At 38.1% G+C, this 13,738-nt stretch overlaps 1 protein-coding gene across 1 annotated transcript in view; it reads right to left on the bottom strand.

Moving 5' to 3' along the window:
- The window catches only part of HYDIN (HYDIN axonemal central pair apparatus protein), a 419,919-nt gene that overhangs the window by 220,240 nt on the left and 185,941 nt on the right, over positions 1 to 13,738 (bottom strand). The window contains 1 exon segment of the mRNA XM_055554109.1: positions 3,688 to 3,806. Coding sequence (XP_055410084.1) covers positions 3,688 to 3,806 — 119 coding nt within the window.

Here is a 13,738-nt window from a genome sequence, read left to right as displayed (position 1 = left end):
AGGTCAAGGAGAATAAGCTTTGAGAAAATGCTGCTGCTGCTAAGTTGCTTCAGTCGTGTCCGACTCTGTGCGACCCCATGGACTGCAGCCTACCAGGCTCCTCCATCCATGGGATTTTCCAGGCAAGAGTACTGGAGTGGGGTGCCATTGCCTTCTCCGTGAGAAAATGCTACAGATACTTTATTTTTAATTAGGCCATCCCTGCCCTCAAAGAAGAAAGTAATTCCAAAAGAGCGTGATTGTGGAATCCAGAGTACAAATGTTTAGGGAGTGCGCAGGTGTAGAGGAAATAGTGGTTGACTGTTCCAGATTGCTGTTTTGACAATATTAGTGGTAAAAAGAGAAAATGGGGATGGCAAAGCTGTAGGAAGGTATGGTAGAGGATATCTAGTCTATTTATATTTTTAAATGCGATAATGCACTCAAGGCCCAGACTAGATGTTTGATGTTGTAATAAGGGAAGAGGACTAGGTAACCAAGGTAATAGGACTTAGGTGGGTGTAGGGGGTCCACTAGATTAGGTTGCCTCCTGAGGAGCAGAGAAGAAGGAAACAAGAGCATAAGTAGGATAGAGACAGGGGCTCTTGCAAAGGAAGAAACTGCTCCTGCCAAGAGAAGATGGATGAGTCACCAAAAAATACCTGTTACTTGATGTTACTCATCTTTTTACATTTATTTACCATTTCCCTTGTTCTAAGTTCCTTGGTCATAGGAATCATGTTTTATTCTTTACTCCTTTTAAAAAGACCATGTAGAAAAGTGATTATGACCATGGTCTCAGAAGTCAAATGCCTGGGTTCAAATCCCAGCTTTTCCCTGACTTTATAAGCTGTGTGACCATGCAGAACCTGCTTAGTGTCTCTGTGCCTATTTCTCTACCTGTAAAATATAAGTACTACTAACTTCTCAAATTGCTATGAAAATGAAATTTATTAAATTACTTTTAGACTAGTGAGTGGCCATGAGTGTTCACAAAGGACAGTGATTGATATTTATATACCCAGTGTTGAGCCGAATGGGTTTAATATTTATCTGTGCTTAAGATGCAACTGATATGTACTAGTGGTAACTTGAAGGCAGCTCAAAGGTACTGGTGGTAACTTGAAGGACCTTTGTTCTCCTCTCTGAGCTGGTGCAAGGACTGCCTTTTCTGTTGTCTTACTCAGGTTTTCTATAAGGGGCCAACTCTATTTTCAAGAATATGCATTTCATTCTTCTCCCCCCTGACAAACCAGAAACTGCTTATATATACGGAATCCAGGAAATTGTTTGGCAGGACAATTCTGACATCTTCTGATTACTAGTAACGCTCTTACCCTGTAGTCCAACTCCTTGGAGAGGGGGAAATTTATAGAAGAACTTCACCTCTCATTTGTTTTTCTTCTAATTACACTGGGGAACAGTGTATACGCTTGGGGATTATTCTTTATGTATCTGCTAAGCTCAGCAATGACTAAGAGAAATAGCTAGTTATTCAAATTTGTCTCAAGTAGGTAATGTAATAAATTGAAACAGAGATGCAATGAGGCATCAGCATTAAATACGCAGTGTGTGCAAAATATTCCTATAAGAAGCACCTTACCATGTCCTTCTCTGGCACTGCACAGCTCTCAAAACTGTCCAGTCTAATGCTACACTTCATTTAACACTTATTTAGCTGGCTGTGGTTTGTTACTGTTCAAATGTGGGAGGGTGGGAAGTGACGGGCTCAAGTACACTTCTCTTAAAATTTGTAAGAAATTATTATTATATTCAGACAAATCCTATCCATTTTGCATCAGAACTAAATGCTCTTTTCTGCTGCAGCATCTATAAGACACAGTCTGTATGGTATAAGTGAAATTTATTCTAGATAAACTATAGGCAGAATATCAATTCAATAAGAATTCATACCTGTTTCCCTCTAAGTGACTGTTTTTTTCAGAATGCAATACAGCACAATGCAACATGGTGGGTGTGCCACTTTTCATTTTATGACAGTCACGCAACTGATCGCTTCATTTAACGTGTGCTCTTAGGTATATTCCACGTCCACATGACATTAACATCTCTATTTACCTTTCAAATCATCCCATTTGGGCTATCCTTAACTCTGATGAATGTGATGACAAATGACACAGTAGGAAGCTCTCAACATCAGCTGGGCACTTACCTTCCATGCCAGGTTAGGCTTGGCTGAGAGGTAAGTTGCCTGTAGACTGGATTTGCCCATAATGAGATGCCAAGAGATGGACAAGCCAGCAAAGGGCCTTCTCTTGCCCCAGGATGTAGGGCCCTAGTCACTCACTGCTCACTAACATTTCCAAGCTATGTGACCTTGCCAAGTTACTTAACAAATGTGGCCGAGTCAAGTTGGCTGCTCACTGGACCCATATCCTCTTCTTCCTGTGCCTACAGCTAGACTACATTTCCCAGTCACCCTTGCAGTCACAGACCTTAATAGAATGTGAACAAAAGTGATACATGCCACTGATGGTGCTGCCTCCTGTAAAAACCTCTTGTGCGCATCCCTCCATGCTCTTTCTTCTACTGTCAGTGTCTACACGTGAGACCGCAATCTTGCAAGTCGCATGTGAGGGGTAAGGCGGGGCAGAGCCATGAGATAGAAGGAGGCTGAGTTCCTGACCCTCTGCAGGAGGAGAGCCCTCTGCTGATGAGCAAGTTTATCTGGGACTTTATGTTAGGAACAAAATAGATATGTTATTGTATTTGTTTGTTGTAGTATGTAGCATTACCTTATCTACCTGCCTCAGCTATAAAATGGGAACAGTCATTGTATCTACTTCATATGGGTTTTGTGAGGACCAAGAGAACTAATAATACATGTGTGGTCCACACACCTGAAGGGTGAGAATGCTGAATTAACTGCTATGTGCCTCGTATTTCTCATTTATAAAACAGTACATAAAAATTAGAAACGACACACGCATATGTAGCCATCACACATAATTAAGCATGGAACCTGATGCCTGTTTGTCTCTCATTAAGTGAAGGCTTTTGTTATTACATCCATACAAATATAAACACAATTTAGGAATCTTTCTACAATAACCTTTCTAGGTTATAGTTTTATATAGTGTAAACAAATGTCCTAGACATGAATTTAATGATGAAATGACACTGCAGTAATTTTGATCCTCATGAACCCATGGGAACACCATGTAAAAAAATCATTTTCTATTTAATTGGAAAGACAAAACAGGGAGATTGCTTCCAGGAATCAGGATGATTGGTTTTTAAATCAGAGAAAATTAAATTAAAATTTTAAATTAGAGAAAACTCTGAAGTGTGAAAATAGCTATCCTCATTAGGACATTCTGGAAAATGTAAAAGGTCCTCCATTCTCTGATCTGTAGGATTTATGTTGTCAGAGAACAAGAATTAAACAGATAGGGAGATGCATAATATTTATGGCGTCCCCCTTTGCCATTCATAAAATGATGCTGATAAAATCAATAAAATTATGAATTTGATGCCTTTTGTAAAGTTAGAAGGGCTGAAAGGGATGGAAAAAGTTGCTTCCTTCAGTAAGACTGGGATGGATGAAGAGGAGTCTGATCATTTGGGGTCCAAATAGGTGTAACAGTAAAAAACATGATGGCAAAAATTTCCTATCAATAAAAACACATAAAATCAAACAAAAACAGCACATACTTCTGAGTCTCAGTGAACAATCCTAATGTTTACCTCATAACAATGTACAGATCCAACAAAAACTTTTCCAATATCCAGCAACTCAAAGTTGAAATGAATCTTTGGTCCCATTCCTTCCCCTTTGATTCGGAGGGGCAGACGGATCTCTCGACCTGTAAAAACAATTTAGATTTTATTACCTAAGTGATGCTCTATTACCCTAGATCACCCACAACTTCTTATTAACAAAAACAGTCAAGATTATTGCAACAGCTCCCTGCAATGGACTGAGGGCACATAATTTAACCAATGCTAAATAATTCGCTTATCTTTGAGAAACAAAAATACTATTATTTTCTAAACTTTAGAGGACAGCTTATATTGAAAGTGAGACTCATCTTTTAGCGGAAAATTTTTTTTTTAATTCAACCCCATATTTTAACTGTATCCTTAAATTTCTTATAAAGGAAAATAGTATCTCTAAATAAAAGAGAAATGGTCTCTAAAATATGACCATAAGATGAGAGTTGACATGGGGCTCCAAGAGACTTGTTCACACTGATCTTTCCTAGATTTAGAAGGAGCCAGGGCATTAACAGATCTGAGTCCAGGAGTCTCATCTGACCCTCACTTTGCAGCTTCTTTCATGTAGAAGAAATGGAATCCAGACTTTATTTTCTTGAGCTCCAAAATCACTGCAGATGGTGATTGCAGCCATGAAATTAAAAGACGCTTACTCCTTGGAAGGAAAGTTATGACCAACCCAGACAGCATATTAAAAAGCAGAGATATTACTTTGCCTACAAAGGTCCGTCTAGTCAAAGCTATGGTTATTCCAGTAGTCATGTATGGATGTGAGAGTTAGACCATAAAGAAGGCTGAGTGCTGAAGAATTGATGCTTTTGTACTGCAGTGTTGGAGAAGACTGTTGAGAGCCCCTTGGACTGCAAGGAGATCAAATCAGTTAATCCTAAAGGAGATCAGTCCTGAATATTCATTGGCAGGACTAATGCTGAAGCTGAAACTCCAATACTTTGTCCACCTGATGCAAAGAACTGAGTCATTTGAAAAGACCCTGATGCTGGGAAAGATTGAAGGCGGGAGGAGAAGGGGATGACAGAGAATGAGATAGTTGGATGGCATCACTGACTTGATGGACATGAGTTTGAGGAAGCTCCAGGAGTTGGTGATGGACAGGGAAGCCTGGGGTGCTGCAGTTCATGGGGTCGCAAAGAGTTGGACATGACTGACCGATTGAACTGAACTGACTGAATATATCTGGAACATTTTTACATATCATCACCTAAAGATGTACCAAATACTTTTAACCAGTCCCTTCTGTGGATATTTAAGTGGTTTCCAACTTCTCATTACAACATATAGTGTAACTAATGTCATTGAATACATTTATGATCAGTTTTCTATATTTTCTTTAAGCACTTTGAAGACATCATGCTATTCTTTCTTGTCTTCTACCATTTCTGTTGAGAATTCAGTTGATTGTCTTATTGCTCATTTGAGATAATATGTCTTTTCTCTGACTGCTTTAAGGTTTTCTTTGTTTTTCTGCAGTTTTACCATAACATTCTCGTGGTTAGGATTTATCCTTTGTGAGATTTACTGCATTTCTTGAATCTATGGATGAATATCTTTCAACAATTTGGAAAAATTTTAAGTCATTAACTCTTCAAATAATGCTTATGCTTCATTTTCCCATTTCTTTACACACACATACACACAAGCTTTTTGCCCCATTCCCCTCAGTTCTTATGCTCTTTTCTGCATTTTGTCCTTACATGCTTTAGTGTACTCATTATTTTATCTAATTTCCAGTTTACAAAATCTACCTCTGGCTATACCTAACAGGCTATTAAATTCATCTACTGAGTTCTTAATTTGTCATTATAGCTTTTCAGTGCAAGACTTTCTATTGGATTTTTTGTAGTTCCCAGGCCTCTGCTCAATGTTTTCAGTGAGAACATTTTAAAAAATCTGTGTCTGAAAAATTCTATTACTTGGCTCTCTATGGGTTTGTTCTCATTATTTACCTTAATATTCCATCAGTTTGTGTTACCTCCTTATATACTTGGTTATTTTTGATGGAGGGCTGGTTGGTCAGTGTACGTAAGAAACTGTAGATATAATTTGAAACCCTAATAAGATGTTATCTTCCTCCAGGAACTGGGTGGTAACTAGGGGATATTAGTGATCCCAGATAACCGAATCTAACCACTGGCAGCAAGAGTCTGTGACAGAATTAAGCCCTGCACCAAATCACTGAAGTGACTATTTTCTCAGTTCTACCAAGAAGAGTATGTAGAGAGAACCATCCTACATACAGAAGAGAAGTTAAATTTCTCATATATAAAAGATACCTTAGAAGATTCAGTTCAGTTCAGTTGCTCAGTTGTGTCCAACTCTTTGCGACCCCATGAACCACAGCACGCCAGGCCTCCCTGTCCATCACTAAGTCCCGGAGTCTACCCAAACCCATGTCCATTGTGTCGGTGATGCCATCCAACCATCTCATCATCTGCCGTCCCCTTCTCTTCCTGCCCTCAATCTTTCCCAGCATCAGGGTCTTTTCAAATGAGTCAGCTCTCCGCATCAGGTGGCCAAAGTATTGGAGTCTCAGCTTCAACATCAGTCCCTCCAATGAATACCCAGGACTGATCTCCTTTAGGATGGACTGGTTGGATTAGGGATTAATTATCTCTTGGAACCTTGGTGGAGAAGCATCTTAATCAAATCTACTTCTGAAAAATGATCCAAAGCTGAGCTCTAGTTCTTTTAAGGACTTATTTCTAGCCCCCACTTTACTGACTCCCACCTTTATGCATGGGCGATTTCCAGGGTTCATGAACATCCCATGAACTCCTATGTTTTCTTTCCTAACTCCATTAATTTTTCAGTCTGTGCAGTATCTGCCCAAAAGTCAGTGTCACTGAGAATAAAGAGATCCCCCCAGATCTGATTGTTTTGGTTTCTTTCTTCTCATGGATCTTGGCCTACAAATCCTTCAGTGTCTTGGCAGCTCTCTTTTGATTTCTAAACAAGTTTAAAAAAATATTTTTTCTAGTTATTTTATTCTTTTAGTTGCTCTGAGATTGTGTGTATGTGAGAGAGAGACTGAGGAAGTTAATCTAAATTACCCAGCTCACCACAATTGGAAGTTTAATGCCAGAACAAAAGGATGCACATTTGATAGTTTGACAGTTATGGCTGTATTATCTTCCAGAATGGTTGCATTACTTTACACATAAACATCAATAGTATTAACAGTGTTGAATAGTTTCTGTCTCTCCATGTTCTCCCTCAAAAATCAATGCTCTAAATATTTGATACTTTAATAGGTTTTCCTTATACCACTATAATTTCAAGCTATTTAAGGAAAAATTATGTATTTGCTCTGCGTGTAACATTTTAAAAATCTGAAATAATTTTGATGCTACATTAGATGTAATTTTCAGTATTACAGCAAATACATTTTGAACAACCAAGTGATATTACTGGTTATTAGTTAACTAAATATCATCATTATAACTCCTTGTGATATTTTATGTTTCATTGTCTTCTATTGCTATTTAGGTTCTGTATCTTTAATACCTTCTCTCCATGACTATCCTTTTAAAAACAAGGATATTTGTCTTTGGGCTTCCCAGGTGGCACAGTGGTAAAGAATCCACCTGCCAGTGCAGGAGCCCCAGGAGACACAGGTTCCATCCCTGGGTCAGGAAGATCCCCTAGAGAAGGAAATGGAAACCCACTCAAGTATTCTTGCCTGGGAAATTTCATGGACAGAAGAGTCTGGAGGGCTACAGTCCATGGGGTCGCAAGGAGTCAGACACAACTGAGCATACACACATGCACACACACATTCGTCTCTGTCCCCTCTAGTGCTTGGCAACACCGTGGTCATTATGCAAGGACTGCTTTGATTACAAGAAACAAGAGCAATCTTGTAATTGTAATATTTGCTTGTAATCTTGCTTGTAATATTTGGGACAGGTGATTTATTCAAAGGGTTCCCCCAATCCATGTGATCTCTGGAAGTACAGATCAGGTGCTAGCTTGACAACACTCAAGAACATCAGTAAAACTTTCAGAGAGTCCAAACCTTATTACCCTACTTCAGTATTTTAGACTTTTAATCTTCAAACCTGTTGTGAAGGCAGTGATTCATACTCCCTGGTCAAGAGAAAAGTATTTTGACAGAGATCCAACTTTCAGAATGGCAAAGAAAGAGAACTGCAAATGTATTGTGGAATAAACTGCAAGCCTATTCATTATTGTCAGGCTTAAAGCTTTCCCAATCTGTTACCTTGACTGCCTTCCTTTAAAAAAAAAAAAAAGAGGAGAGGTGTTATAATAAAGCAGTGAGCCAATGTTTCTTTGGGAATTATTAATTACTTCAAAGGTGACTGTCTTATTTGTAGCTAGCCATTTCCCTAACCCAGAGCAGAACAGGAGTAAAGTAATACCCAGACTTGCATTTGCAAGAGTTAATTTAAATTTTAGTGTTACATTACAAATGCTACATTTCCACAAGATTTTCGAAGCAGGGATTTTTCTTGTTTTGGCAAAAGGCAGCAAGGTGGACAAGCCTGCAGGAACTAGAAAGCTCTAAGGACAGATTCCTTAACAGAAGATCAAAATATTACAATATTTTTAAAATAGGGAAGCTTCTCATTTATGATTATAGTGTCCTGGTTTCACAGGTAAGAAGCAGGGAGATGTGCTATAAAATCTCTTTCCAGGCCCTAAAACCTGTGAATGTACTAGACTACATTGTATCAAACACCAGAAAATGTAACCATGGGCTTTCAAAAACCTGCCATCTAAGATACACTAGATGTTCAATATGATACTTGAGCTCCATTCTTGTGCAATGAGACAAGAAAAAGGGGGAAAATGTATAAATAGAAAGAACAAATCATCATTACTAACATTTTAGGATGATCTTACCTGAAAAATCCTAAAGAATCTATAAACATTTTTTAAAATTAATAAGACACAGTAAGATTAATGGTTACCAAATTAATGTAAAAAATCAACTGCATTTCTACAGAGGGCAACAGTCAAAAATTAACTTTCAAGATATTGTTTAAAATAGCAACAAAAATATAAAGTACCTAGGAATAAATCTAATAAAATATACTTAAGACCTTCAAGGAACAAATTGTAAAACTTTACTGAAAGATATTAAGAAAGATCTAAATAAATGGAGAACTAGGTTATGTTTTGAAGAGAAGACTCAATGTTATAAAATTGTCAAGTTTTCTCCAACTGATCTAAGTCTATAATTTTAATGTGCTACTAAACAAAATGCCAGTAGGTATAATTTGATGGTTCTTTATAAAATTTAAGTGTAAAAATTAAAGGGCCAATATTAACCAAGACATTTCTAAAGAAACACAAAGTGAGAGGACTTGCCCTTTCACATACTAAAATCTATTATAAATACATTGTAATTAAGAGAGTGTGGTATTAGGCAAACAGTGCAAAATAACTGAGGCGACAGAATACAAAACTCAGAATAAATGCACACATATATGTAAATTTGACTTATGACACAGCAGGTGCTAGAATCAGTAGGAAAGATGGACTACAAAGCATAAAGAGCTAAAACAACTGGGCAGCAACATAGGCTCTGTGGTAGCCAAATAATGGCCCCAAAGATAACCACGTCCTAATTCCTGGAACCTATAAATGTTACCTCATTCCACAAAAGGGTGAATACTATCATACACGACAAAAGATGTGATTGGGAATTTTGAGATGGGGATATTATCCTGGATTATCTTGACTGTGTATATGCTCAGTCACTTAGGCATGTCCAACTCTTTGCGACCCCATAAACTGTAACCCACGAGGGTCAGTCCATGGAATTTGAAAGACAAGAATACTGGTTGCCATTCCTCCTTCAGAGAATCTTCCCAACCCAGGGATCAAACTTGCATCTACTGTGCATCCTGCATTGGCAGGTGGATTCTTTACCACTGAGCCACCTAGAAAGTGTCTATCCTGATTATCATAGCTTAGCCTTTCAATTTTATTCTTCTATCCCAAAGTTGTTTTGGTACAATTCTAAATTCTTTGCATTTCCATATGAATTTGAGAATAAGTTTGTCAATTTCTATCAAAAAAAAAAAAGCAACTTGGATCTTAATTTGAATTGTATTGAATCTATAAATGAATTTTGGAGAAAAATGACATCTTAATATTTAATTTACCTATATTAACAAGGTACAGTTCTTCATTCAGTTTTGTCTTTAATTTCTCTCAGCAATGTTTTATAGTTTTCCACATCTTTTGTCAAGTTTATCTTTAAGTAATTTGTATTTATTAATGCTTTTGTAAGTAATATTGCTTTTTTAAAAATTCAATTTCCCATTGTTCTCTGTCTAGAAACACAATTGATTTCTCTCTATATAAATCATTTCCTACAACTTTGCTACACACTTACTTTTTAGTCCACAATAAAACAGATGCTCTCAGCACAATCTCCAGATTTCGATGCAATAAACATAGATGAAAACCAAGAACCCACATTTTTAATGAGCAGCCAGAGTGACTCAATGCAGATTCTCTAAGAACGCTACCTCAAGAAATATATAAACACTGTTAACTACATTAACTTCTGACAACAGGGCAGAGTAAGCTGACTCAGCACATCCTTTCACTTTAAATACAAAAAGAACTTATTAAAAGTGTGACAGACATGTAGCTTAATACTCATCCAAATCTTAAAAAAAAAAGAAGAATTTATCAGGTGCTAGAAATAAAAAATTCATGTGCCAAGCAGGAGACCTGGGTTTGATCCCTGGGTTAGGAAGATCCCCTGGAAAAGGAAATGGTAACCCACTCCAGTATTCTTGCCTGGGAAATCCTACAAACAGAGGAGCCTGGCAGGCTACAGTTTATGGGGTCATCAAAGAGTCAGACATGACTTAGTGATCGATTTTCATTTTCACTTTCAGAAATTAAAAAAAGAACTCAGAGATTTGTAAAGTATATACAATCTTATGATGTAATGGCTTCAGTTTAAGTACCCTCACAGAAACAGGGCATATGGCTATGCTCCTATCTGGGAATGAGGAACTGAACTTAGATCCTTGCGTAAGTCCAGGACCTTGGAAAGGATACCTCTTTCCAAAAAGGGAACTAGAAAAATTCTACCTATAGGGCTAGGGAGACAGTGATGAAGCCTGTCTTCTACCCTGCAGTCTGAATAAGGGAAAGACACCCCTGCTAGAACTCAAAGTCCCATGTATAGGTACAGGATCCAAATCTACACTTTATTATAGATGAAAGGACTGATGCTGAAGCTGAAATTTTAATACTTCGCCCACCAGATGCGAAGAACTGACTCATTTGAAAAGACCCTGATGCTGGGAAAGATTGACAGTGGGAGGAGAAGGGGACGACAGAGGATGAGATGATTGGATGGCATCACCAACTCGATGGACATGAGTTTGAGTAACCCCGGGAGCTGGTGATGGACAGGGAAACCTGGCGTGCTGCAGTCCATGGGGTCGCAAAGAGTTGGACATGACTGACCAACTGAACTGAACTGATACGTGAAAGATTGAGTGCAGAAGGAGAAGAGGGCATCAGAGGATGAGACAGCTGGATGGCATCACCAATGCAATGGACATGGACTTGGGCAAACTTCGGGAGATGGAGAGGGACAGGGAGGCCTGGTATGCCATGGGGTTGCAGAGTTGGACACAACTGGGCAACCAAACAGCAACATAAGTGAAAGAATTAGAAGCTGAGAAAATAAAAGTTGCAAGGTCTTGAAGAAATAAAAAATTGTTTTGAAGGACCATTCATGATCTAGTACTTATGCTGTGCTAAGTTCGTTTAGGTTGCTATAATAAAATACCATAGACTGTGAGGGTTAAACAACAAACATTTATTTCTCACAGTTCTGGAGGCTGGGAAGTCCAAGATCAAGGTACTGGCAGATTCAGCGTATGGTGAGAGCTTGCTTCCTGGTTCACAGATGCTATATTCTCACTCACATGGAAGAAGGGACAAGGGAGCTTTCTGGGGTCTCTTTTATAAACAGCACTAACCACATTCATGAAGAGTCTGCCCTCATGTCCTAATCACATCCAAAGGTACTACCCTCCAGTTACCATCACACTGAGCACTATATTTCAAAATATGAATTTGGGAGTGAGGGGGTAGGGACACAAACATTCATTCCACAGCACATGCTAAAGATGAGCTAACAACACCTATGTTTCAAGTCATCTGAAGAATCAGTTCAATATGAGGAAAATCAGTGGTTACCACAAATATGTAAATTAGTATTCCAAAAGTTTGAGATAATAAAAAAGTCTAACATGTAGCATTCTCAAAATCTTTAAAGATGTAGATGAAGGAATAGAAACCATGTGAAGGAGATAAATGAAAGTATTAAAACAAAATAGAACTTCTAAAACTGAAAAGCCAAATTGATGAAATAAAAACTAAATAAATGGAGTAGAAATAGCTGACGAGTCAACTGGGAGAAAAATCTTAGAGAAAACTCAGAATGTATCACACAAGGAAAAAATGTAAAGGAGGGACTTCCCTGATGATCCAGTGGTTAAACTCTGTGCTTTCATTGCAGGGGGCAAAAAGAAAAAAATATATAAAGGAGAAGTGAAAAGATTTTTTTGATTCCATGGTAAAGACATATATATAAAAAAGAATTTCCAGAAGGAGAAAACTGAGATAATGAGATGAAAACACTGAAGAGATAACTGCTGAGAATTTTCCAGAATTGATAAAAGGTTCTTTTTTTTTTTTTTTTTTTTTTTTTGGTTCCTGCAAGCCTTAGGGACTGAGCTTTTTTTTTTTTTTAATTTTATTTTATTTTTAAACTTCACAATATTGTATTAGTTTTGCCAAATATCGAAATGAATCCGCCACAGGTAAAAGGTTCCTATATTAAAGAAGCATACCAACTTTGAAGTAGGATAAAAAAAGGTAAATCCATTTAGGTGAAATTGTACAACACCAAAGCATAAAGTAATTCTTAATATTAATCTAATAAAAAAAAGACAGATAACCAAAAGAAATGACAATTAGACTGCAGGAGATTTCTCATCTCAACAACTGAGTCCATTGTTCATGCCACAAGGAAGGAAGCAGCCACACGGAGAGGCCACAACAGGGCTTGCAGCAAACAGAACCTGGTGAGGGCCCTGCCAGCAGCTAGGATCAAGTGCCAGATATGGATGAGCTAAAAAACGCTATCAGCCTCTACTTTCAAGCTTGCCGAGTTTTCCTCATGTGGAGCAAATAGTGCTGCCCTTGTTGAATCCTAAATCACAGATTTATGAGCAAATTAAGTGATTGCTAGTTGTTTTAAACCACTAAATTGAGGGTAGTCTGTTATGCATCAAGAATACACAGAAGAACTGTACAAAAAAGATCTTCACGACCCAGATAATCACGGTGTGATCACTGACCTAGAGCCAGACATCCTGGAATGTGAAGTCAAGTGGGCCTTAGAAAGCATCACTATGAACAAAGCTAGTGGAGGTGATGGAATTCCAGTTGAGCTATTCCAAATCCTGAAAGATGATGCTGTGAAAGTGCTGCACTCAATATGCCAGCAAATTTGGAAAACTCAGCAGTGGCCACCACACTGGAAAAGGTCAGTTTTCATTCCAATCCCAAAGAAAGGCAATGCCAAAGAATGCTCAAACTACAGCACAATTGTACTCATCTCACACGCTAGTAAAGGAATGCTCAAAATTCTCCAAGCCAGGCTTCAGCAATATGTGAACCGTGAACTTCCTGATGTTCAAGCTGGTTTTAGAAAAGGCAGAGGAACCAGAGATCAAATTGCCAACATCCGCTGGATCATGGAAAAAGCAAGAGAGCTCCAGAAAAACATCTATTTCTGCTTTATTGACTATGCCAAAGCCTTTGACTGTGTGGATCACAATAAACTGTGGAAAATTCTGAAAGAGATGGGAATACCAGACCACCTGATCTGTATCCTGAGAAATTTGTATGCAGGTCAGGAAGCAACAGTTAGAACTGGACATGGAACAACAGACTGGTTCCAAATAGGAAAAGGAGTTCATCAAGGCTGTATATT

Source organism: Bubalus kerabau, chromosome 17 (genome assembly GCF_029407905.1).
Source record: "Bubalus kerabau isolate K-KA32 ecotype Philippines breed swamp buffalo chromosome 17, PCC_UOA_SB_1v2, whole genome shotgun sequence".
In the NCBI taxonomy this organism is placed as follows: Eukaryota; Metazoa; Chordata; class Mammalia; order Artiodactyla; family Bovidae; genus Bubalus; species Bubalus kerabau.
This window is presented reverse-complemented; position numbering and strand designations above follow the sequence as displayed.